Genomic DNA, 27579 nt, shown 5'->3' with positions numbered 1-27579 from the left:
ATTAAATATTTCAAACATACAGAAAAGCATGAAATACATTTACTTTTCAAATTTACTAAACTGTGAAGACAATCACTCATACTCAATTTGAAACCCCCTATATATTCCTCCCCAATCTTATTCTTTCTCCTCAGAGGAAATAATTTGGCCTTTTTTTTTTTAAATTTGCCACATGTATTTAAGTTTTTTATATCTGAATATATTTGTAAGTGATGAATACTTCATCTTATATAAATGACATTGCAATATACATCTAAAGTATGCTTTTAGAAGAGTGAAGTGTGCCTCTTATTCATTTTAATTGGTATTTGGTATTGAATTACATGGAATTACATGAGTTATCACGATTTACCTATTTTCTTGTCAAGAGACACTTAGGTGGTTGATATATATATATATATGTATATATATATATATATATATATATATATATATATATATCTCCTTCTGTCAGTCTGTAACTCTGTTTTTTAAAAAAAAACTAGGCTAATCCTCCGCCTGCGGTGCCGGCGCACCAGGTTCTAGTCCCGGTTGGGGTGCTGGTTCTGTCCCGGTTGCTCCTCTTCCAGTCCAGCTCTCTGCTGTGGCCTGGGAGTGCAGGGGGGGATGGCCCAAGTGCTTGGGCCCTGCACCCACAAGGGAGACCAGGAGGAAGCACCTGGCTCCTAGCTTCGGATCGGTGCAGAGCGCCGGCTGCAGTGTGCCAGCCGTTGCAGACACTTGGAGGGTGAACTAACGGAAAAAGGAAGACCTTTCTCTATATCTCTCTCTGTCTAACCCTGTCAAAAAAAAAAAAAAAAAAAAAGATAAAGCTGGGGCCAGTGCTGTGGCTTAGTGGGTAAAGCTGCCGCCTGCAGTGCTGGCATCCCATTTGGGCACCGGTTTGAGTCCTGGCTGCTCCACTTCTGATTCAGCTCTCTGCTGTGGCCTGGGTTAGCAGTAGAAGACGGCCCAAGTCCCTGGGCCCCTGCACCCACATGAGAGATCCAGAAGTTCCTGGCTCCTGGCTTTGGATTGGCCCAGATCCAGCTGTTGTAGCCATTTGGGGAGTGAACCAGCGGATGGAAGATTTCTCTCTGTCTCTCCCTCTGCCTGTAACTCTACTTCTTAAATCAATCAATATTTTTAAAAATTTAAAAATAAAAAAGCTGGCACTAGATTAAATGTTTAACATATAAATGATGCATTTAGAAATGAGGGAAAAGTTATCTTTATAATAGGACCTGGCACTTACTATATCCTAATGTGCTTCTAGATGTAGCCTCTTCAGATGGTTATGTTCTCTCTGAGAGTCTGATACTATCCCATTTATCTCTGTCCCCAGCATGGTGCCTGGCAGTAGGCACTCAATCAGTAACTAATGGGTAAAACATGAAGAAGTGGTCTAAGTGGTTTGATAGATCATATTCTTACATGGATCTCACCATCACTCTGTATGCAACACTTCATACTTTGTTTTTGGCTTAGAGGTAAGGGATTTGGTATAGCTAAGCTGTGGGATGGAGGAACACACTTTTAAATGGATCTGGGTTACTTAGGTGGGGATAAATAATGTGTAACACAAATCATAGAACTGATTATGGGCTGTTTATCACAAGTTATAGAAATAGTTCTTAAATAAGTCTTGATAACAAACCTTTGTAGAGTAATTCATAGAGGTCTATAATCAAAGTTTCTTTCAACATTGTAATTTTACATTCTATTCAAAATATTGATGTCACAGGTTAGAAGAATTAATTTACATTGTAATAGGTTACCATGAGAGTTATACAACACAACTTTTTTTCTTTAAAAATTTAATTATCTACTTGAAAATCAGAGTTACGGGGTAGGGGAGGGAGGGAGGGAGGGAGGGGGTTTCCATCCTCTGGTTCTGTGCTACAACACCAGTCCCATAACACAATTTTGTAATAGGTGATTTCCTAATAGTTTGCCATACTTTCTACAGAGAATAAATGTGGACAGGGGAGTCTATAAAAGTACACTTTTTTCCTAGAAGAAGTTAGAAGACAAAAAGATGTAAAAATAGATAATAGGTAGAAAAGACAGGAAGTTAAAAACACACACAAAAAAATGAACAGAATATATACATACTAACAAAAAGTATATTAAGAGAAAAAAATGTTTCCCATTAATTTCCCATTCTTGACCCTGACTTGTTTAATTTAATTTTATTGGTTTATTTGAAATACTTAGAAAAAAGGTGGAAATTTGAAATAGATGGGAAAACAAACTGTAGGAAAAATATCATAAACCACCTCAACCTTTGAGAGTCAAAGATAACATTCTTCTGGGAGGGGAGATATGTGGCCCAGTCCCCACATCAGAGTGCCTTGCTTCCATTCATGGCTCCAGCTCCCTGCTTCCCACTGATGCAGACTCTGGGAGGTACCAATGGCCCAAGTAATCTGAATCCTTACCATCTAGATTGGAGACCTGGATTGTTTATACAGCCTGGCTCCAGCCCAGCCTAACCCTAGATGCTACAGCCATTTGGGTAGTGAAGCAGTGGATGGCAGCATTCACCCTCTGTTTCTCAAATTAATAAGAAAAGAAAGATGATTCGTCTTTTTTTTTTTTTTAATTATTTATTTATTTGAAAGGCAGAGTTTAAGAGAGAGAGAGAGAGAGATCTTCCATCTGCTGGTTCACTCCTCAAATGTCTGCAATGGCCGAGCTGTGTTGATCCAAAGCCAGGAGCCAGGAGTTTCCTTCAGGTCTCACGTAGGGGTGCAAAGGCCCAAGTACTTGGGCCATCTTCTACTCTTTTCCAGAGTCTTCCACATCAGCAGGGAGCTAGGTCAGAAGTGGAGTAGCCAGGAGTGGAACTGGCATCCATGTGGGATGCCAGCACTGAAGGCAGCAGCTTTACCTACTCACTGCGCCACAGCACCAGCCCCGAATTATCTTTCTTTAAGTAGATATGAGACTTAACTGATGAGTGAATCCACAGATGGAAGATTGCTCTTGATCTCTCTCTCTCTCTGACATTCTGCCTTTCAAGTAAATTTTAATAAATCTTTAAAGAAAAATTAGACCTTAAGATCTCTTCAATTTTTGGGGGGGCTTAGAGTAAATTTTCTGGGTATTCCATTCTAATGGTGTACATTTATTAGTTTCATTAAAGAAGAAAACACAAATGGTGGAAAAACAACAATGGCACTTTAAATATAATTAAACTTACTTTTATGAGTTTCATATGTCCAAAGCTGTGTCTGCTTTTGTGTTTTTACCACATCAAATGGTAAGGTTGCAATAGCTGCAAACTATCAGAAAGAAATACTGGTTACTTTAAATCTACCTTTTGATTTTCCCTAAAAGATTTTTATATTCTTATAATTAGCATATTACTTAGCAAGAATATAAATCATAACCAAACTAAACTTTAAATAAAACCAGATACATTTAAATAAAAAATTTTCATTAAAGAAAACTGATATATGTCTTACGTATTTCTCACAAAACTTGGAAGTAAATAGTCTCAGAAAAAGTTCCCTTACTTTCCTGAGGTCACATAGCTACCAGCAGCAGAGCCAGAATTCCATGCAGACCTCTTTGGCTCCAAAACCAGCACTCATAATTTCTGATGCTCTTGTGTTACATCATTCCTTTATTTCACATAAAGGTAAAATATGTATTTTAAAGCAGAAACTCAAGTAGCTAGTAAACATTTAAAATTTCCCAGCAAATTTATGTCTTAACAATAAATATAATTTAAAAGTTGAACAAAGCAAACACACTTTGAACTTTCAGTTCCATATTCTTTATATGGGTTCTAACACGTTTATCAAATATAGTTAAAATGCTTCACAAATCAAATTTAAAAATTTCTCAAAACAATTAATGTTACAATTATTTCCACAATGCCTTAATTAAGGGGGGATTTTTTTTACAAGACTCATTTATTTATTTGAAAGCCAGAGTTACAGGGGTGGGGGGACGACATCTTCCATCTGCTGGTTTACTCCCACAATGGTCACAATGGCAGGGGCTGTGCCAGGTCAAAGCCAGGAGCCTGGTACTCCATCCAGGTCTCCCACTTAGGTAGCAGAGGCCCAAGCACTCAGGCCAATCCTCCACCGTCTTCCTAGGAACATTAGCAGCAAGCTGGATAAGAAGTGGAGCACTGGAGACTTAACCCACTATACCACAAGGCTGGCCCCAGAGAGGATTTTTTTTTTTAAACTGTTTTATTTGTTTACTTGAGAGGTAGAGTTAGAGACAGTGAGAGGGAGAGACAGAGAGAAAGGTCTTCCAGCTGCTGGTTCACTCCCCAAATGTCCACAACAGCTGGAGCTGAGCCGATCTGAAGCCAAGAGCCAGGAGCTTCTTCCCAGTTTCCCAAGTGGGTGCTGGTGCCCAAGCACTTGGGCCATCTTCTACTGCTTTCCCAGGCCATAGCAGAGAGCTGTATCGGAAGAGGAGCAGCCAGAACTAGAACCAGTGCTGGCGCCGCAGGCGGAGGATTAACCTATTGCACCACAGCAGTGGCCCAGTGAGGATTTTTAAAAAGAATAATTAAATACTTTTAAGAATGTTCTCACAGGGGTGCTGTGGTGCAGCGGATTAAAGCCCTGGCCTGAAGCACCGGCATCCCATATGGGCGCTGGTTCTAGTCCCTGCTGCTCCTCTTCTGATCCAGCTCTCTACTATGGCCTGGGAAAGCAGTAGAAGATCTAAGTATTGAACTCAATTTCCATGGCTTCCTAACATAGGTTTTCTTATATATTATTCCAATATTTCTCTTTAGGTCTCCATCACTTCACTTCTGCTCCTTTATTCTTGTTTCTATGGGGTACCAATTTGTCAGTGTCTCATTGTTACATTATCACAAATTCATTTTGGAAGAAAACCCTTATACTAAGGTAACAATGATGTGAATCTCCATAAAGGAAGTGTACTACATGACTTTCGATTATATAGAGGGCTGCGAAAAGGTGAACTCTTTAGCACCTAAAATTGGCCATTTGAGATTCCTCCCTTCTGACTGTAATTTTTGTTAAAATTCTTTAAAGTACTTAACCAAAATGTTCTCCAAGAAACATGAATTAACAGTGGAAGATGGAAGTGTTTTTTTCAATATGACTTTACTTTTGGGCTGATACTCCATGAAATATTACCTAATTATATTTATTGGCATTTATTGAACTTATATATTACCAAATATTCTATACATATTAATGCATTAAAGTATTACAATTATCACAACTGTAACATCTAAAAAAAAACCTAAAAGTTTTTTGGAAAAATATAATTACTTTAATATAATAAAAAAAAACCACAAAGTACATTTTAAACTATTATAATGGTTAATTTATGTCCCTAAATTAGGATGGCAAGTACCGAGAAAATTCTTAAGCAGTATAACCCAAAAGTAATATCTTAATATATCTTAAATATTAATAATATTTTTGTCCTAACATAACTATTATTTTTCTGGATTTTTAATTAGAAAAGAACAAACTTACAGAGCCAGACAATGCCCCTGAAGTAAAGTTGATCATAAATGTTGGTTCATATAAGCCAGATTTCTCACACAACCATTTCTTTAAAATTTCGTAGTTATACCAGTACATTGCTATAAAAACAGAACATGAAATGAGCACATATTTAAAAACAGAATGGTAATGTTAAAGAAAATATTTATAGAGGTTATACATTAAAGGAAAAGAGAACGTCTAATCTTGAAGCACCTTGCTTTCTGCCTGGATACCTACACCAGGCATAATTTTTAAAAAGGAGTAGGGGGCACAAAATTCTCAGGGATATTCTAGCAGTCTTATAAACAAACACCAAAGAAAATTGTGTATCAGTAAAAGAGGACTATAATCACAAAACCTGAAAAGAATAGTAATAGAAGGAAAAAATCAAGGCCAACTTATTGATGAACATAGATGTTAGAATCCTTAAAAAATAAATAGGCAACAAGTCAGAAGTACTCTATATAAGAAATACAAAAGCACTTAAAATTTAAAACTTTTAAGTGTTATAAACGTTAGCAAAACAATGGGATCATCTAATGATGCCAAAATGCAACTGATAAAATTTAATACTCATTTAAAGCAAATAACAAATAATTTACTTAGAAATCTAGAGATAAAGAGAACATCTCCAACTGGAAAACGAATATACATCCAAAAACTCTGTAGCAAAAATAATTATTAATGGTGAAACAAAAGAACTATTGCTTTTAAAATGAGGAAAATGATGGGGATACTAATTTTTGTCACTACTATTCAAAACTGTAACACAGCAAATACAACAAAAAGAAACAATGCCCAACCCTATGAACAATTTGAAAATGCAAATTAAAGAGACACATTACTTTATTTTTTATTTTTTCATAAAACAAAATTTTATATAACTGAAGGATCCTTCCTGGGACTAGTTAATTGCCTTTACAATAAAGAAAACAAACAAACAAAAAAAGAACATCCCAGAACAGAATAGAATGAAATTCCAGTGTTCCAAATCAACTTGTTCCACATGGATAGAGATCCACAGTGTCCTGCCAAATGGCATGGCTTTGCTTTCTGTCTCTTCCGAGAGCTCCAATCCTGATTCACTTCAGCAGAGACTCCACAGGCAACAGGAAAGATTGTGGCATTAAAATACTCACTTATACTTTTGTGTAGTTCAACAGTGGCCTTATTTCTGGGCGAGCTTACAAACCATGAGGTTGGAAGCATAACTTAAATGGGTGGTAAGAGACTCAAATGAGAAAAGGTAAAGAAAGGAAAAAAAAAAAAAAAAGAAAAAGAAAAAAAGAGAGTGAGAGAGGAACCCCTTTGGAAATAGGGGCATTGAAAGGAACCATAAGAATGCCAACAATATTTAAACCCCCTTTTTTAAAAAGGAGATTTTTTTTTTTTGGCTTAAAATATTTCACTCTAAATGAATGTATGTCAGCTGTCAATGAAAGAATGAGACACATTACTTTCAGTTATTACATAAGTGCTGGCATTTGGCCTAGAGGTTAAAGCACCACCAGTTGGGATGCCTACATCCCATACTGTAGTGCCTGGGTTTGAGTCCTGGCTATGCTTCTAATTTCACCTTCCTGCTTACGTACATCCAGGGATCCAGCAGATGATAGTTAAAGTAGCTGGATCCCAGCCATCTACATGGGAAGCCTGAATTTGTTTCTGGGCTCTTGGTTTTGCCCGGCCCTGCCCCAGGTAATACAGGGATTTGGGGGAGTGAAACAATGGATGGACGTTCTGTCTGCCTGTGCCTAACTGTCTTTCTACTTCTCAAAAATAAATAAATAAATAAATAAAATATAAATGTATAATAGAGTATTATTCAGCCATAAAAAAAGAATTAAATCTTGTCACTTGCATCAAAATGGATGGAACTGTAGGCATAGATGTGTTTGGATAACAGGTACCAAATCAGATTTAGATAAAAGGAGTAAGTTCCTGCATAATTGGGTGACTTACTTCACAATAAGTCCATCATATATTTTTCAGCAGGTGAAGGAGTGGAACTCCAGGGTTCCAATCAGAAAGTAAGGTCAAAAAAGGGGATAAATGTTGATTGTCCTGATTGGTCAGTACACACTGAATGTATGCACTGAAATGTCACACTGTGGCCCATAACCATGGATAATTATTGTTTAAAAATCACTAGTATATAAAAGAAAAATAATAAATTACTAGAAAAATAAAAACTAAGAAGTTCAACAATGAAAGAGTTGGTGAAAGGCATGAAGCAGTAGGAAATTTCATAAATTGCTGACAGGTATATAAATCTACATAAGCACATTAGAAAAGTTCAACATTACCTAGTAAAATTAGAAAAGTATACATGACATTTATATGAACCTGCAAATCCATCACTGGAAAGTCTTGCAATGTCAGCATTAAGTTCCTGGTCCCTCCTTCAGCCTGGCCTGTGCTGACCATTGTAGGAATTTGGGGAGTGAACTAGTGGATGGCAGCTCTCTCTATGTCTCTGCTTCTCAAAGAAATTACAAGAATGAATCTTAGAAAGCTTTTGGGTAAAAGGAGGATTTTTTTTTTAAATTTCAAAACCAAGTAAAACTAAATATACTTCCTAAAAATAATTCTTTAAAAAAATAAATCAAATGATAAAAATTCAGAGTAGTGGTTACCACTGGGGACTGTGACAGTAAAATAACATGTATATAGTTTCATGATTTAAAAAAAATGCACTGTTCTAGATCATAAATTGGAGTGGCAAGTTGAAAAGTGCTTCTTAGTGTACTTGATAATGAAAATAATTTTTATTTATCAAACAACATTTAATAAAAAAAAGAACATAAAATTGGCATGGGAACATGATTTAATTACATGTTTCTAAACAGTATAACACCACAAAAGACTTCAGAAAAATACTAACAGAAAGAGAAAGATATACTATGGATAGAAAAAACAAAAAAGGATCAGCAAAAGGGAGAAAAGGAACAGTATCATTAGTACACAAGTTCTCAGGAAGTATTTATTTTAGGTTCATAATATGCAAGAGAAATAACACTAAAATATGCACATTCTAGAAGTTTTGTTAGATTTGCACTTCTTACTTTTCATGACTTTCCATTTGTAATTCAATGATTAACAAAACCACCAATATGATTCATGATACTCTCACGGTATACAAACTTAATGATGAAATGTGTATTTTTAATAACTGAAAAAACAGTAGTTCATATAATTCAAAGGTGATTTTAAATGGATTTTATAAAATTCTGACTTTTACTATTTTTATTTACCTTACTAACTGTGATCTGTTAGAATAATGTTAAAGGTAGCTTACATTCTGTGAATATGAATACACAATTATTTAAAAGGAAATTAAAGACAAGGAGAAAAGAAAACCAGGCTCGTAGAAACTTTTCATTCAATAGAGGCTTGTAATGATTTGCGAGCCCAATAATAAAGCAGGAGTTGACTGTCACTACAGAAGACAACTTTTAGCAGTAAAGGACTTACATTCAGTGAAAACAGTAAATGCGTAAGACAAAGCTACTTAAAGTTTACCAGACACTAGTAAGATATATCCTACCTGAGAAAGGAACGTCTCTAAGAACAGTAGGAGCCCAGCCCTTCCAAAGGGAAATCCAGCCATCCTCAGATACTTTCTTGCTGACAAATCGATGCAGTTCCTTGTAAGAAAACTTCTTAGACTGCATCTTGGTTCTAATCAATTCTAATGGACTTATCACGGTTACTGCACCAACTAATACAAGAAAAAACAAAACAAAACCATGTATGGTGCAAATACACAGAGTAAAAATGAGTATTTAATGTATTTTATGATAAACTTTAATTCTGGACACAGTATCTAATGATGTCAACATACTGGCTCTTTTGAGAACAGTTCCAGAAATGTTATAATCATGTGAACTATTACAAAAATTTATTTCAGTTAACACCCCAAAATATACCATTTTAGCAAAACATTTCACTACAAACAGAGGCAAATTTCCTTCTGAATAAACTCTGAACCCCAAAGTTCATAAGGAAAATAATTGAGAACTTTGTCCTAAATGGTGCCAAGTGACATTTTGACAGCTCAGGTAATTCAGAACCATTTTTGGATGTCATTCTAAAAGCTCTAAGCATCAACCAAAGGGAGTAATTGCTACTCATTCTGACAGTAGTCACCATACTATGTGACTTCTTAAGGACAGATATTAACAAACTCTAAAAACTATCATGCATAATATATTTTAATAACACTTTGTTTATTATACAAATTCTCCATGAATGTCAAAATTTAAAAAGATGCTCTGAAAAGAAATAAAAATGAAAACAAAAATTTATTACTTACATCGGGCCACAATTCCAGCAAAAATTGGTATGGAGGTTTCATTTTCTCCTAGTTTAGATTTCAAAAGAGCAGATAATTGATCATAGCAGGTAAAATAAATAACTGTAGCAGGAACTGCCATTACTCTGTTAGAAACACACAATCTTGTTAGAAACAAGATTTGTTCAGAATTATCAAAAGGTCTTTAATATACTCTTAAATTTGAATTATTTTTATTATATAAGCTAAAAAGTCCATATTATTATTATTATTATTATTAGAGAGAAAAAGAAATAGAGGGAGAGACACAGAAGAGACAGAGTAGATGGAGCTCCTATACACTGATTCACTACCTAAAACCCACAACAGCTAAGCTCAGGCTGGAGCTGGGAACTCAATCTGGGAGCAGGGATCCAACTTTTTTTTTTTTTTTTTTAAAGATTTATTTATTTGAAAGTCAGAGTTACACAGAGAGAAGGAAGAGCAGAGAGCAAGGTCTTCCATCCGCTGGTTCACTCCCCAATTGGCCACAATGGCCAGAGCTGTGCCGATCTGAAGCCAGGAGCCAGGAGCTTCTTCCTGGTCTCTGACCTGGGTGCAGGGGCCCAAGGACTTGGGCCATCTTCTACTGCTTTCCCAGGCCATAGCAGAGAGCTGGATTAGAAGTAGAGCAGCTGGGACTCAAATTGGTGACCATATGGGATGCTGGCATTGCAGGCGGTGGCTTTAAGAGCTAAGCCACAGCGCCGGCCCTATGACCCCAATTCTTTAGACATCAGTTGCTGCCAATCCCAAAACCCATCCTCCCTGCCTGCAGCATGCACATCCAGTAGCAAGCTGCACTCAAGAGCTGGAACGCAAGTGTAACAACCAACATCTTAACCACTAGGCCAAATGCCTGCCTTCTCCCTTAAAAAACATTTTAAGCTAAAACCACAACAAATCAACCTATAAGATCATTTTTTCTTTTACATTAAACATCATTTTTACTGGGGCCGAAATTGTGGCACAGTGGGTGTAAGCCACTGGCTGCAATTCCAGCTTCCCATGTGAGTACTGGTTTGAGTCCTGGCTGTTCTACTTCCTTTCATTTTATTCTTTTTTTTTTTTTTTTCTTTTTCTTTTTAAAGATTTATTTGAAAGGTAGAGTTAAAGGGAGAGAGGGAGAGACAGAAAGATGTTCCACCTGCTGTTCACTCCCCAAATGGCTACAACAGCTAAGGCAGGGCAGGCTGAAGCCAGGAGCCAGGAGCTTCTTCCTGTCCTCCACATTGATGCAGGGTCGCAAGCACTTGGGCCACCTTCAGCTGCTTTCCTAGGAACATTAGTAGGGTGCTGGATCAGAAATGGAGCAGTAGCCGGGACTAGAAATGGCATCCACATGGGATGCCTGCATTGTGGGCAGTAGCTTTACCCAGTATATCAAGACGATAGCTTCTGACTGCGACACTTCTGATCCAGCTCCCTGCTAATGCATCTGGGAAAGCAGCAGAAGATGGCCCAGCATTTGGGCTCCCTGCCACCTTTGTGAGAAAGCAGGATGAAACCCCTGGTTTTGGCCTGGTGCAATGCTGGTTGTTGTGACCATGTGAAGAGTGAACAAGAGGATGGAAGATCTCTCTCTTTAACTCTAACTTTCAAATAAATAAATAAATCTTTAAAAACACAACAAAACAATCATTTAATAGGAAAAATATTAAATTTCAACTTACAGGGTAGGGGGAAGACCACTCCACAGGGATTTAATGCCCTCATGTCGAACGATTTTTAAAAAGGCATCCTGAAATTACAATAAAAAAGCAGTCAAAATGTATCCTTAATCCAGATACACAAACATTTACAGTTATAAGTATTGGTAATTTGATTCAAACATTTATTTCTAAAATGACTTTCCTGGATTTATGTATGTCCATTCTTTTAAAACTGCAAATAAAATGAATCATTACTGGATGATACTTACTACTTAGAGAATAAAGTCTATATTACTCAGCTTTGGATTGTTCTAGTTACAGCTTAGAAACAAAGCTTTTGAAAGATTATTATAAAAAAGGAGGTAGCAAAATGACAGATGATTGGTCAGATAAATTCTCTTCAATATAAAATTTGAGAACATGTTTACAAAGTCCACCATGAAATCTCTGGGAGGAGAAGCAGAAGGGATGTCTGCTGTTAACAGACAAACTCCTACAATTTGATAATAATGAGTAAAACAAAACAAAATTTGCAAAGGATCTTGATATTTCTCCAAAGAAAACACAAATGGCCAATAAGCACATAAAAAATTTTCAACAACATTGATCATTATGGAAATGCAAAGCAGAACCAAAATGAGATATAACTTCATATCCACTATGTAAATTAAAATAGAAAGATAGACAATGGTAAGCACTGGTGAGAATGTGGAGAAAATGCTACCTTTATATATGACTGACAGGTTTTTAAGATGGTGCAGTCACTTTAGAAACAGTCTGGCATGATCTCAAAAGGATAAATACAGAGTTACCGTATGACCACGTAACTCCAAATTCTAGGTATATATTCAAGAGAGATTAAAACACAAGTTCACACAAACACATGAATGTTCATAATAGCATTATTCATTCCAAATAGTGGATATAATCCAATGTTTATGAACTATGAATAGATAAAACACAGTATATTCAATTTCTCCCTAAATTGATATATACGTTTAATGAAATCTCTATAGAAATTCCAGCAAGACTTTTTGTATATATAGATGGGAGTATTCTAAAATTTATATAAAAAGACAATAGAACCTTAGGAATATGTAACACAACTCTGAAAAAGAAACATAAGAATAAAGTGGGAAGTATCTTATTTTACTACTTAGATAATGCTTATAACAAAGCTACAGTTAGGACAGTGTGGTACTGACAGAGCCAAAGATATATATAAATGGAACAGAACAGAGAACCCTAAAACAGATGCACTCAATACATCCGACTGATTTTGGATAAAGGTGCAAAAAGCAACTTAGTGGAAGAAAGATAGCCTTTCAATAAATGCAAATGAACAGCCACAGGCATCAACAGCAACAGCAAACAAACACAAAGCCTCAATCTCGGTTTTGTATCTCATAAAAAAAAATAACAGATCAAGGCCTAAATGTAATGTAAAGCTATAATACTTCAAGGAAAAAATATTAGGAAGAAATCTTCAGGTAAGTAAAGAGTTCTTAGAATTGTTCTAGAGACCTTAGCATGATCCAGAAAGAAAAACCGATAAACAGGATTTCATCAAAATTAAAAAAATTCCTCCATGAAAGACCATGCTTATGAAAATGGACAAGACTGGGAGGGGCCGGCGCTGTGGCATAGCAGGTAAGGCTGCAGCCTGCAGTACTGCCATCCCATGTGGGCACTGATTTGAGAACCGGCTGCTCTACTTCCGATCTGGCTCTCTGCTATGGCCTGGGAAAGCAGTGGAGGATGGCCCAAGTCTTTGGGCTCCTGCTTCCGTGTGGGAGACCTGGAGGAAGCTCCTGGCTTCAGATCAGCACAGCTCTGGCCATTGCAGCCCTCTGGGGAGTAAATGGGCAGACAGAGGACCTCTCTATCTCTGTTTCTTCTTCTCTCTCTGTCTAACTGTGACTTTCAAGTAAAATAAATAAATCTTTAAAAAAAAAAAAAGACCAGGAAAAAATATTTGCATACCACACATCCAAAACAAAGGACTAGTGTCTATAATAAATAAAGAATTCTCAAAACCTAACTGCAAAAATACAATAAATTTAATTAGAATATTGGCAAAGAGCCATGTCCCTGCAGAGGATATACTGATGGCTGAAAAGATGTTCCACTTCATTAGCCTTCAAAAAAATACAAATTTTTTTTCAAGATTTATTTATTTATTTGAAAGTCAGAGTTACAAGGATTTAGGCCATCTTCTACTGCTTCCCCAGGCCAGAGCAGACAGCTGGATTGGAAGTGGAGCAGCCAGGACCTGAACTGGCGCCCGTATGGGATGCCGGCACTGCAGGCAGCAGCTTTACCTGCTATGCCACAGCGCTGGCCTCAGAAATACAAATTAAAGCACAATAAGATACCACTACACATCTCTTACAAAATAATAATAATAATGAAATAAAGGAAAAAAGGCAGGTTTTGTGACCCAGAGGGTTAAGCAGCTGCTTGGAATATCCACATCAGATACTGGAGCACTTTGGATTGAGGCCCACCTCTGCTTCCAATCCAGTTTCCTGCTAATGCACCTGGGAGGCAGCATCTGATGGCCCAAGTATTTGGGTTCCTGCCACTCACATGGGAATCCCCCAGCTCTGAATATTGTAGGCATTTGGAAAATGAAGCAGCAGACAGAAGACCCCCCCCCCCCGCCCTCTTTCTCTCTCTCTGCTTCTCAAATAAATAAATAAAACTAAAGATAGTAGTGGCAACACTAAATTCTAGTGAAGATGCAGACAAACTGGATCACTCAGATAAAGCTGATGGGGATGTAAAATGGCAGAGTCAGTATAGAAAACAGGTTGGCAATTTCTTCAATGCTAAACATGCAACTTATCTTGTTCATTCAGCAGTAGTACCTGAGGGCTTTTATTCCAGAAATGAAGATTACTTCATAAAGAAAACTATAAATGAATGTTTGTAGGAGCTTTATTTGTAAAAGCCAAAAACTGTTAACAACCCTGAAAACAAATTGTGGTATACCCACAGAATGGAATACCACTAAGCAATATAAAGGAACAAATGCTTGATTTATCCAACAATATGAATGAATCTGCCATCTGTGACATCTGCATCTGGTCCAGCTCCCTGTTAAAAGCACCTGGGAAAGCAATGGAAGATGGCCCAAGTGCTTGGGCCCCTACATCCACATGGGAAACCAGAAAGAAGCTCCTGGTTTCTGGCTTCAGACTGGGCCAGCTCCAGCCACTGTGGTCATTTGGGGAGTGAGCTAGCAGATGGAAGATCTATGTCTCCATCCCCTCCCCCTCTCCCTTTCAACTAAATAAATCTTTTTTTTTTTTTTTTAAAGGAGGACAGATTAATACTTTCTTGGAGTTAAGAAGTAGGTGACAGAACAGGAAAAGAGGTATAGTTCTAAAACAGAAATAGGGGAGCAGGCATGCAGTGTATCAGTTAGGCTGCTGCTTGGAATGCTTGCATCCTTATTGGAGCCTGGTTGGCGTACCGGTCACTCTGCTCCTCATCTGGATTCCTGTTAATGCATGCCCTGGGAAGGCAACACAAGATGGCTCAAGTATTTGAGTCTTTGCCAGCCACGTGGAAGACCCAGACTGACTTCCTGGCTTTCGGCATCAGACTGATCCAGCTCTGGTTGCCATGGGCATCCAGGTAGTGAACTAGGGAATGGAAGTTCTCTTTCTGCTTTTCAAATAAAATGAAAATAAGTAAATAAAACTATTTCAAAAAATTAAAGGGGAACAGGAAAGATCCTTGTGGTGATGGAATTATTCTTTATATTAACTGTATTAATGTCAATATCCTGGATGTGCAATCTTACTAGTTTTATAAGATGTTACCACTGGGAAAACTTGGTACAGGAGATCTGCTTTTCTTTAAATTACTTTAGATCTAAAGTTATGCCAAAGTAAAAAAAAGAAAAGTATAATTTTAAAAACTTAGCCTCTCCTTTTTCTTATAGAAAATGTATGAACCAATGAAAAGAATTAACAGATTTAAAAAGCAAAGAATTTCCTTTTTCTTGCTTTAGAATGATGGCTTACTACTTCCCTGCAATTAGAAACATTTTATATTTAAAATTAAATGTAAAAACAAAATATACAGTGATTCTAAAAAATATAATCTTCTTACCAATGTACCACGGAAGTTTCCTGGCTTCTTATACCATGCTTTGCTGCCTCCCTCTTCACAGACACACACATGATCCATGAGTCCATTACTATATACAAAACATTTTCCTAACAAAAAGGACACCAACTGTCAATAACTGCTTCATATAACTATATTATTTTTACAGATGAGGAAATTGAAAGTGCAATGTGGGGGCTAGAAATTTATGAGAAAAGAAATAACACTGAAAAAGAAAAATATCTCTATTTTCTAAGATGAAACAGAATTTGATTTGTTTAATGATATGGCACTGGGCTCTAAACTTAGAATTGTAAAAATAATAAATGAGTGAAATTTGTTTTCAGAACTTTAGTAAGAAAATGTACATACAAATAAATTTGTTTCCATTATCTGTAGGAATGGAGAAATAAGATAAAGGAGGAGAGCTGTTGTGAAAAGAGAATATGGATGTATGTCTTCTCAATTTCTCTAGAAGAAAACTATGTGGTATGCAAAGGAAACGGAGACAAAAATAGAATATGAGGGACTGGCACTGTGGCACAGCAGGTTAAAGGCCTGGCCAGCAGTGCCCACAAGCTATATGAGCACCAGTTCAAGTCCCAGCTCTCCACTTCTGATCCAGCTCCCTGTTAACACACCTGGGAGAGAAGTGGAGAACAGTCAAAAAACTTGGGCCCCTGCTCCTACGTGAGAGACCTGGAAGAAGCTCCTGGCTCCTGGCTTCAAATCAGCTCAGCTCCAGCCTTTGCTGCCATTTAGGGTGTGAACCAGCAGATGCAAGACTTTTTTCTCTCTCTCTGTCTCTACCTGTAACTCTGTCTTTCAAATAAATAAAAATAAATCTTAAAAAAAAAAAGATGGTAAAGAAAAAATGTTCTCCTCAATGTAGATAATGTTATACTTTCTCCCCTACTCTATATTTGTGCTGCTTGCTCTAGTCATATTATTTGTCAGTCCCTGCCTAATTTACTACAACTTTCAGTAGAACCAACTCCTTTCCATTTACAAGATTCCTTCTTGCTACCAAAATGGTTTATTCTGTTTCACTGCATATAATTCTGTGAGCTTCACACACAGAGGGAATAGAATGAAAAGTTGGCTTTGGTGCAAAAAATTTGGATACTTATGCATAGCTTTTTCATGAAAAGCACTTTTCATGAACTTTTTGAAAAACTTTTGTATATACTATTTCAAATTTCTTTTTCACCAAAATAAACTCATTTTAAAATTCCATTTTCCAACAAACACTTTAAAAACACCCATTATAAATAAGTATCAGTGTTTTCTGCTTTTAAGGCTTTCTTTAATTTGTAGGAAACATCTTTCTAGCCTCTTCCTACAATCCATCCTTCTATTCATCTGAAATACAGTAGCTATAAATTTTATCTCACAGTTATGTATTCAGCTGAGAAGCATTTATATCTGAGCCAATTTTCTCAGTCTAGTCTATTTTTTTCTATTTATATGTCTGAAATGCTAATAGCATTAAAAGATTAAGGGATTATCACTTTTGCCTCTTACAATAATACATAATTATTTGTCTCAAATTCTGGAAAAATTACTGACCAATTAAGCAAGCTGTCTGATGAATTCTCAATCAATATATTTAAGCAACCATTGAATGATTGTCATGAATACTCCAGAATGGGTTTAACTCATGAATGATGGAGGAAGCTAGAGTCTAAGGTCCCTTAAAAGAATAATTATGTTCTTACCTGTGAGGCACATATCCATATATATTACAGTCCTCTGCTTTAATTAGTAGGTTCATAAAAGTTTTATATGTGTTTTTTTGTTTTCTGCCTATACCTCATCATGTACAACTAAATGGTGAAAATGTTCCTGCATGAGGATAAAAAGGTATAAATTTCAACAAATTAACAAAAAGATTACTATGCAAACAAAACCACATGCAACAACATTTTGAAAAGTCTAACATAACATTTTCAGGAAACTTAGTATACATACCTTTGGGGAATGGGTTGTTTTGGGCTTGAAGTCGAATTTTAACAACATCCAGGGGCGTCACTAAAAAGAAACGTAAGTTGCCGTTAGCAAGTGATACCTATAAATTGTAGAACCTTCCAAACACAAAGTTTATCAGTTCATACTTTTCCTTATGACTATGTAATAGTTAAATTTATTTGTGTTAGTCTTCAATGTAACATTCTAATTTTTTTGCCCTTGAATTTTACTTAAAGAGGATCAGTGAAAAAGAAAGACTATAATTACTTCTGTAATAATACTTGTACTACATATATCTTCAGCTATAATTCCATTAGCACTAAAATTAAAATACTAGTATTTATAAGATGTTCTGTAAAGTAGGGAATAAAAAGTTCCAGAAGTCTATTTAAATATTTCAGAATAATTTTATATTATAAGTAATTAGCAATAAAATAAAATTAATGTATTTAATCTGTTAAATTCACCTCTATATAAAAATACAAAATGAAAATCTGAGTAAAGTAGCCATAAATCCTCTTTAACATCAAGCTGTTTCATTCCATTTGGTAGAGCCTAGCAAAGGAAAATGGACTTAATTGTCATACAATATTTTATTCACATTAAAGTGCCATAAACAGTAGTTCCAAGAAAAGGTTTCACCTGAGAAAAGGGAAGTAACATTAGATGATTCCTATGGCCTGACAGCTCTAAAATTCTGACCTGAATATAAAACATCACAAAGCAATTAGTTTGTTCTAATCAATGGTTAACTTATTTAAATAAATGAGCCAAATTAGAATGCTAAATTATCACCTAACTATGTTATTTGGCTAAGTCTATAACAAACTCTAAAATAAAAAATAAATAAATAAATAAAAATGTGATCCAGAGAAATTTAAGAAATTCACTAGTAATGCAAACAACTTTTAAATTTATATTGGTTGTTACTATAAATTGTCCAAAGTCTGTTTGTTATTTAATGTCAATGTTTTATTTCATCTTCTACTTTAAAAAATAGATGATAGTCATAAAATTTAATGCTAATAGGAACCTCAAAAAAATCCTAAGTATCTAATTTTACAGATGAGAAAATGAAGTCTATGGAGAAGTAGGTACTGTCCCCAGCTGCATTCACCCTGAAAATGGCTCAGCAAAGATTAAAATTTAAGTCTCTTGATTCTCTATCCAAGGTTCTTTTCATATTATCATGCTGATGAAAGAATATTAGTATTCACAAAAGATGTGTAATACTTCAGAGACAGTAAAATTCAAATGGATACAGACACACCCAAGGTTACAAAATCTACATTAAAAATTTTACCCATTTGGGGCCTGCACTGTGGTGCAGCGGGTTAACGTCCTAGCCTAAAGCACTGGCATCCCATATGGGTGTCGGTTTGAGACCCGGCTGCTCTACTTCCAATCCAGCTCTCTGCTATGGCCTGGGAAAGCAGTAGAAGATGGCCCAAGTCCTTGGGCCCTGCACCCAAATGGGAGACCGGGAAAAGCTCCTGGCTCCTGGCTTCGGATTGGCCCAGCTCCGGTTGTTGCGGCCAACTGGGGAGTGAACCAATGGATGAAAGACCTCTCCTTCTCTTTCTCTGCCTCTTCTCTCTCTCTGTGTAACTCTGATTTTCAAATAAATAACCATATCTTTAAAAAAAAAATTTTACCCATTAATGATGTCAGTATAGCTCCAGTGCAGGAGGCAAGCATTTGCTGAAGAGGTGTCACTTTGATGGCCTGTGGCTCCCTTTTCTCCAGATCCATATTTTTAACTAACTGAAGAAAAACCTGTTAAAGAAATTTAACAAATAAGTTTAACAGAAAAATACTCTTAAAATTAATTGCTAAAAATCAAATAAACTATAAAAACAACAGCCAGAACTTATACCAAAGTGAGCACTTTTGCCACTCCTAGAAGTAAATCTGTAAGTTCTACCCACAAAAGTACCACACAGTTGCCATTACTGGAACACATTATTTGATATTCCCAAAATGGTAATGTACTTCAGTAAAGCTGTGTGGGAAGCATCACACTGGTGAGATGATTCAGGAAACAGACCCTGACCTCAGAATAGAATCAAAGTGGCTGACCAACAAGTCACAGAATCTGAATTTAAACATTACTAGGATACCTTCTCCAATCTAGTAGAGAACATTGGCAAACAAAGCACTACTTTTACTGCATACCAAAAGTTATGGCATAGGTGTAAGATAAAATAAAAATACAAAGTCTTAATAAGAAGCATTATCTTAAAACAATCGATGAGAAAAGCAATATATGCTCTTTTCTGAAAGTCAGATAATAAAAAAGTATAAAGATCACTTATAGTGTCATTATTTAAAAATAATCAACTGCAACATACAGACAGGATCATCTTTCTAAATGTCGAAGTACATATACAACGCATGCAATGTATACTGTATATACTCACACTGTATCTCATATATATACAAAGATTATATATTTATGTGTATAAATACATATAAAAATATGTGTGTGGGAACTTGAAAAGTTAAAGGAAAATGGAATTAAAAGATATGTTATTTTGGTGCAAAAATTTTGAAATCCATGCACATCAGGGGTCTTCAAAAAGTTGATGAAAAATGCATATTTTGAAAAAACTACACATGAATTTCATTTTTTGGTTCCAAAATACACTTGTCTTTTAATTCCATTTCCCCACAAACTTTCTGAGGTACCCTCAAGTGTGTGTGTGTGTGTTTATGTGTGTGTATCAAACAAAGATTATATCTAACTGAATATACAAATCAAGTATGTGTGCACAATCATATATTTGTGTACACACAGCTTTTTGGAAAAACAAAATAGGTTAACACCATTCATGTTTGTTTAGTAGCCTCCTTTAATACTTACAGAGATTGTGTCAATAACTACAGATTTACTCCTTTTTAATTCTTATATAGTATTTACATTTATTTAAAGTCTCATATTGTTAGATTTGAATTATTGCCAATTTCAGAACTGTAAAAAAGTCATATAAAATAACCTTAAAATACATCTTTTTGTAGTATTTCTGCAACCACCTTAGGAGAAAAAATAAGGTTGCTGGGCTAAACTATTTAAAAACTTGACACAAATTGCCAAAAGCCTTTCCAGAAAGGTTGGGCCAATTTATACTTTCCCTGGTACTGAATGAGTTCCTAACAATTCCCAACTTCAACAAATTCTCTCACACATTATATATAATTTACTTCTTCTGAACATTGCAAATAATGCCCCTTTATCCAATATACTTAAGAAAATTCTCTTATATAATCATATTACATCTACCAAAGTCAGGAAACAATTTTGATACAATATCCATAGTTGAAATTCCAGTGTCAAATGTATCAATTATGTTCTTTATAAAAGTGAATGGTAGTCTTATTGTTTCTCTAGACTTTTAATATCTACCTACCTGGTTTAAGTCTTTTCCTCAACTCTATGCTCCAATATTTTACTGGTTGTAACATCAGTAGCTGAAAATCTGTAATGAAAAAAAGAATACAATAACCTCACTTTTCATATAGGGAAGGCTTAATAAGTCTAAGGGAAAATAGTCTAAAAACTTCAAAACATAAACCAAAAATATTTTTTTTTTAACTTTTTGACAGGCAGAGTGGACAGTGAGAGAGAGAGACAGAGAGAAAGGTCTTCCTTTGCCGTTGGTTCACCCTCCAATGGCCGCTGCAGCCGGCGCACTGCGCTGATCCGAAGCCAGGAGCCAGGTGCTTCTCCTGGTCTCCCATGTGGGTGCAGGGCCCAAGCACTTGGGCCATCCTCCACTGCACTCCCGGGCCATAGCAGAGAGCTGGCCTGGAAGAGGAGCAACCAGGACAGAATCTGGCGCCCCGACTGGGACTAGAACCCGGTGTGCCGGCGCCTCAGGCGGAGGATTAGCCTATTGAGCCATGGCGCCGGCCCAAAAATATTTATTAAATGCTATTAAGTATCTTGAGGAATTACAGTCACTTCATGCTGTCCTAGTTAATACAGTCTGCTTTAAAAAAAACCTGAACACAGTGTTATTCAGAACATCATTTGTAATGGGACTACTATATTTTGTTAACACAAAATTAAAGACCTGGCATCATCTATGTTTCTTGGAGGAAAAATAAAACCCTTTAATTTGAATCCAAACAAGGTTTACAACTAACTTTCAATTCACAGGAAAATTAGAAACTACAGTAACAAGATAACAGACCAGAAAACAATAAAAGTTGTAATATTCTAGCTATTATTTTCTGATTTTTTCTCAGGTCAAAGTAAAATGTTTGTTAAGATAATGGTACTGCAGTTATGCAGAAACATGTACAATATTTTCTTTCAAAAACATCCATTCTGAAGTATCAAATGTTAAGATAGCTATAGTTTGCAATACCTTAAAAATAAATACAGGGGGCTTGAACTGTGGCACAGTAGGTTAATCCTCGGCCTGCGGTGCCAGCATCCCATATGGGTGCTGGTTCTAGTCCCGGCTGTTTCTCTCCGAGCCAGCTCTCAACTATGACCTGGGAAAGCAAGTGCTTTCAAGTGCTTGCCCCTGCACTCATGTGGGAGACCCAGAAGAATCTCCAGGCTCCTGGCTTCAGATTGGCTAAGCTCTGGCAGTTGCAGCCATTTGGGGAGTGAACTAGTGTTGGAAGACTTTTCTCTGACTCTCCCTCTCACTATCTGTAACTACCTCTCAAATAAATAAATAAAATCTTTTAAATAAATAAATGAATACAGGAATAGAACAAAACGGTTGTTAAGACTTTCAGGCAATCAACTCCCACAGAGATACAATTTGAAGTTATTCAGGCACCAAGTCACCTTCACAAGAGCTAGGGAAGCCAAGTGCTTGGTGTTAGTATAATGAGAAGATGTACTGAATAAGGCATGAATTCAGCAAAGAATTGCTTTGTCATCTCTCCCTTAGCCCCAAAGAGCCCAGTGATCACAAGAGTGCATCTTGGAACTGGTAAAACCACTACAAGGCAGATGCTAAAGATTCTTGTCCCGAGGCCACAGTCTATGGGTAGAACTTCTGGACCTGTCATAGTCCCAGGGGGACACCCATGGCACAATTCAATTGGACTTATATTCTGACCACCGTAACCCACGGTTAGTTGTCCCAACCTTGGGTCACAGGCAGTCCAAAAGCAAAGTGGGCATGGGCCCAAATAATGCTGTGCTCATCTTGGTGGACTTTGGATCTGCGTGTGACCTGGAATTGAAGGATGGTAAGTCATAGGACTGCTCATTTCATTCCTCTTCAAACACTAGGGAGCATAAAGCAAATGTTCTGCCTATTCACAGCATGGAATTACACAGTCAGGTGAGAGTGTGACAGAGTTAAGTATTCAATTACGTTACTGTCCTGCCTCATTATATTAAATAAGAAACATATCTATGGCATAAGACTTGCTTTTTTGTTTCAATAGAAACATGCTTAAATCTGCCCCATTTCTTCTAAATCCTCCAAACGTGCAATTTTCTTGTACACTGACAAAATTTTTTAAACAAAATGCTCAACTTGTCAACTTCAAGTTCATCATTTTTATCTAGTACTTACCTCTGCCATCCACAGAAGTTTTAATTATAGAAACCAATGACATCTTAACAAAATTACAGGCCTATTTTTCAAGTCTTAGTCTTTTTAAAACTTTGGGATGGAGGAAGTGGTGTAGAGTTCACCAGAAAGAGCAACCGCTGAGGGGTTACTCTACGCCACGCACACATTAATAAAGCTTTCAAAAATGTTCCATTTTATCTTCACAACAGCTCTGAGAAATATAACTTCCTTTTCACAGATTAAAATTGCTCAAAATTACCCAAAGCCGTACAGAGAAGCTCATTAAGATTCCAATATCTGCAATTCTGTGACTTGACCTTAAGCGTTATTTCCAGTTCCCTTCCCAATTCTGTGGCCCTTTTTTCCATCGCTTTCGCGCTCATCACGCTCCCATGACTATTTCTATAGTCTCCCTGCAATTAATGCTTCTCAATCTTTTAAACCCTTCTAAAAACACTGAAAACCTTGCACTGTTTCGGTAGTTTATATTTTAAAATAGGTTCTGTCAAAAGGAATTAGATGGATGGCCAAACCACGCCTGTTCACCTCTGATGCAGGCACGCCCCTAGGCCTGCGGGCTGCCTGCTGTAAGTCTCTCAAATCCACCTGTGTTTCCTCTCCCAGAGACGTCTACTGGCTCGCAAATATCTCCAACTGTCTCCTGGGGGGCTGCGACGGCCGCCCCAGGCCTTCAGCCTAGACCGTCCAAAAGGGTCGTTTCCTCTGGGAACACGGATCGAGTCACCGCCCGCCCAGCCTGGGCTCTAGGGCGGCTATCCGCAACCGGTCCCAGGCACCCGGTCAAACAGCAGCCTGTCTTTCGGGGCCAAGAGCTAAGGAACGCAAACTCGGAGAAAACACAGCCCCCCTTCCTCACGAGCAGATCCGCACCCCGATCTGCTTCTGTGGCATTTACACAAAAAACGGGAATGTGTCACGGTCGCCGCCTGACAGAATCCCGCTCTCCCCTGAGGGGCCACTCTCTCTTCCCGTTCTTTATCCCCATTTGACGCCCAGGAAGGCGGACGCAGGGCCGCGGGGCCGCGCACGGGCACCCGCCTCGGGGCGGGGGGCTGCCGACGCCCCCCGAGCCGCGGTGGCCTGGCTCCAGCCCGAGCGTCGGCGGGGACGGCGGGAAAGCCCGCCCGGGGCAGGGGCTGCGGCCGCCGCCGCCCTCGCCCGGCCCCGCCCGGCCGCAGCCTCCCGGACGTCCGACCGCTGGAAACTGGCGTACCTGGGGAGGGCGGCTGGGGGGCATGGGCGCCCGGGAAACCGAGAGGGCGGAATGACCCCGACGGCAGGCGGCCGGCCTGGGGGGCTGCTGCGTCCACCAGCCTCGGTCACACCGCTGTCCCACCGACTCATCAGAGCAGGACGACACGCTGACGCGCAGCGCGCCGACCCGGGCTCTGAGGTACAGAGGGCATCGCAGGGGGGGAGGGGCAGAGCGGCGCGAGGAGGCGGGGCGAGGCGCGAGGGGCTGGGAGCTCGGCTCCAGGGGCGGGACCGAGGCGGGGCGGGGCGCGGCGCGAGGGGGCGGGGCGAGGAGCGAGCGAGGGTGTGCGGGGGGCGGGGCGCTTGGCTCCAGAGGCGGGACCGAGGGGGCGGAGCGAGGCGCGAGGCGGGCGAGGCTCGAGGGGCTGGGAGCTCGGCCCCAGGGGCGGGCCGGGCCTGAGGCGGGGCGGGGCGTGCAGCGCGAGGGGGCGGGCAGTGCGGCCGGCACGAGGCGGGGCGCGGCGCGCGGCGCTCGGCGGGAGAGGGGCGGGGCGCGCGTATCGGCGCCGCGGCCGCGTGACGCGTTTTCAAATCTTCAACCGCCGCAGCCCACTCGGCTGTGCTCGGAGCCTTCTTCCTCCGCGCCTCGGAAGCCGGATCCGGCCCCGGAAACGGCCCGCGGACGCCTGCACCTGGGCCGGCGGGCGGGGAGAGGCGGCCGTGGTGTCCCGGAGAAGCCGTGTTTCCGCGGCCGCCCGGCGGGGCACCCTCTCCGGACGCAGCATGTAGGCGCCGGGCGGCTGCCATGAACTCGGGAGCCATGAGGATTCACAGCAGAGGACATTGCCAGGGTACGAAGCACCCCCCTCCGCCTTGGGTCGCCCGGCGTCGTCCCTGGGGCCTGAGGGCGGCCGCCTCCCGGGATCGCCTCAGCGCCACGGTGGCGGCCGCGCTGCGGGCCGGGGGCCTGCGGGCCGCGCGCCGGGACTCGGGCCGGGGCCGCGGAGGGGCGCCGGGGTGAGCGGCATTTGTGTTTCGGGCGGAGGATGGCTGGATCCAGTGCTGTGGAGCAGTCAGGGAGCAGCTCGTCTCCATTTTCAGCCGCCTGTGTTGGGTTGGGACGCCCAGTCTCCTCCCGTAGCCGTGGGAGTGATCGCGTGTGCGGGGACCCCCACCGAGGAGCGGGTTGTGTTCCCACGGCCGGTGTCGGGAGCAGTTGCCGGGGCCTCAGGTCCGCTCTCACCGAAACCAATGTGACGAGTGGACCGTTAAGTCCTCGTTCGTTGGTAAACAGAACTTGTATGTGAAACGGGCCACCGCGTTCCTCTTGGCAGAGACCAGGTTTACCAGAACCTGGAACGCTTGAGCTTCGTGCGCGGCCTGAGTGGGCAGCTTTGGAGTTCAGCAGAGTGGCAGAGAGGCTCAGTAAACAGTCCGAGGAGGCCTTGCAAACGTGTGAAGTTCCTGTGTGCAGTTTTGTTTAGTTCTATGCCTTAGTCGTGAATGCACACGGATGTTTCCTGCTGATCCAACTGTAGGGTCAGAAAAAATGTGTGGGGCCTGCTGCCTTTAGCTTGTGGTACTACAAAGAAGTATATTTAAATACTAATAACTTTTAATTGGTGGCATTATAGGAATTGTTCCTGTGATATTATGGTTTCATGAAATATTTTTAAGACAGTAGCAACTGTATCTGCAGTAAGACATTATTAACTCATTCTAAATATTTTTAATAACAGGTGGAATCCAAGTCAAAAATGAAAAAAACAGATCATCTTTGAAATCTCTGAAAACTGAAAACAGACCAGAAAAATCCAAATATAAGCCACTTTGGGGAAAAGTATTTTACCTTGACATACCTTCTGTCACCATATGTGAAAAACTGAAAAAGGATATTAAGGATCTGGGAGGGGTAAGTGAAAACCATACATTGACAGAAAAGGAAAATTTTGTAATCAAGTAATTAAATTCTTTTTGGAAAATTTACAACCAGCTATAAACACCAGGCTTAAGATTTAATTTTAAGCAACTGTTGTGTCTTTAATGAAAAACCATTTGTTTTAACTTTTTGTAGCCTGACAAAACTTCAGGTTTCTGTGATTGGGAGATTAGTATTGAATTCTGGAAGTGTGAGAAATGAGACTCTCTCACCTAATAGAACCACTCATTGCCTTTTCACTGTAATGGTGGATGCCCTATGGAGAGTGGGAGCACTTTGATTGTGATTAGTAGAAATCTACTTAAGTTTATATGGACTAATGTAACAATTTAGAATGTTACTGCAGAATAAGAACAACTTGTTCAAATGGAAAGGAAGTAAAATTGCTGTTGGGTGATAGAGATACCGAGGCTCAACAAAATAAATGTCATTAAGGAAACAAAATTTTAGAGTGAGAATTTGAAAAACCTACTGTCTTACCTTATACATTAATTGGGAATTAGGAAAGTCAAGCAAAGTTGTAAATTTTCTTAGGATTAAGGAAGATATTAAATTTTAGCAAATACAGTTATTAAGATGTTTTCTGTCTAAAAATTTCTGGACTTTGAATCTGAAGATCAACATCTTTGAACATCCTTTCACAGTGCCAGACTAGACTCTTTAAGAAGAGTGTGTAACAAACTTCCTAGGATTGCTTGTTGGTGTGATGTTTCACTTATTTTACTTATCTTTGAAAAAATATTCTGTTTTGCTGCTTATTTTTTGCTGAAGTAAAACATCACATCACATATTTGTAATAGTGTGTAGTATAATGAATGTATCATTGAATTCCCAAAGGTTATGTTTAATTTATAGGCCTTCTAATGATATTATGAACTATACTACCTATCAAGGTGGTCTTAATTTGTTAAGGACTTAGACATTAAATATATATATTTGGGGCCGGCATTGTGGCATATCAGGTAAAGCTACTATGTGCAGTGCTGGCATCCCTATGGGTGCCAGTTGGAGTTCTGGCCGCTCCACTTCCGATCTAGCAGAAGGTGGCCCAAGTGCTTGAGTCCTTGTACCCATGTGGGAGACCTGGAAGAAGCTCCTGGCTTCGGATTGGCTCAGTGTTGGTCGTTGTGGCCATCTGGGGAGTGAACCAGCGGGTGGAAGACCTCTCCCTGCCTCGGCCTCTCTGTAACTCTGCCTTTCAAATAAATAAATTAAAAAAAAAAATACATCTTCATTGTAGAAATGAAGTACATAATGAAGTCTACATAAATGGCCCAATCAAAACAGTATTAGCCACTCAATTCCCAGAGTTAAGTACCACTGTTCC

The 27579-nt window shown here is 39.0% G+C and overlaps 2 protein-coding genes across 8 annotated transcripts in view; one reads left to right on the top strand and one right to left on the bottom strand.

Annotated features, from left to right (window-relative positions):
* The window catches only part of SLC25A40 (solute carrier family 25 member 40), a 30313-nt gene extending 5799 nt beyond the window's left edge, over window positions 1-24514 (bottom strand). For 4 of the 5 annotated variants that reach the window (XM_062178732.1, XM_062178730.1, XM_062178728.1 and 1 more), the window contains exons 1-10: window positions 24333-24514; window positions 20960-21028; window positions 19208-19328; window positions 17556-17615; window positions 15588-15694; window positions 11487-11554; window positions 9796-9920; window positions 9028-9201; window positions 5469-5578; window positions 3185-3266 (exon numbers count right to left, since the gene is read on the bottom strand). In XM_062178732.1, coding sequence (XP_062034716.1) covers window positions 3185-3266; window positions 5469-5578; window positions 9028-9201; window positions 9796-9920; window positions 11487-11554; window positions 15588-15694; window positions 17556-17615; window positions 19208-19304 — 823 coding nt within the window. In that variant the 5' untranslated portion in view covers window positions 19305-19328; window positions 20960-21028; window positions 24333-24514. Of the gene's footprint in view, window positions 1-3184; window positions 3267-5468; window positions 5579-9027; window positions 9202-9795; window positions 9921-11486; window positions 11555-15587; window positions 15695-17302; window positions 17430-17555; window positions 17616-19207; window positions 19329-20959; window positions 21029-24332 lie in introns of those variants that run through there. The other variant, XM_062178733.1, reaches the window with a different exon arrangement.
* A 409-nt stretch (window positions 24515-24923) lies between these two features.
* The window catches only part of DBF4 (DBF4-CDC7 kinase regulatory subunit), a 37857-nt gene continuing 35201 nt past the window's right edge, over window positions 24924-27579 (top strand). The window contains exons 1-2 of one of the 3 annotated variants that reach the window (XM_062178916.1): window positions 24924-25164; window positions 26053-26225. In XM_062178916.1, coding sequence (XP_062034900.1) covers window positions 25119-25164; window positions 26053-26225 — 219 coding nt within the window. In that variant the 5' untranslated portion in view covers window positions 24924-25118. The remainder of the gene's footprint in view (window positions 25165-26052; window positions 26226-27579) is intronic. The other 2 variants (XM_062178915.1, XM_062178914.1) reach the window with 2 other exon arrangements.

Source organism: Lepus europaeus, chromosome 20, assembly GCF_033115175.1.
Source record: "Lepus europaeus isolate LE1 chromosome 20, mLepTim1.pri, whole genome shotgun sequence".
NCBI classification, from domain to species: Eukaryota; Metazoa; Chordata; class Mammalia; order Lagomorpha; family Leporidae; genus Lepus; species Lepus europaeus.
The sequence above is the reverse complement of the archived record's forward strand: the minus strand, read 5'-3'. Positions and strand labels throughout refer to the sequence as shown.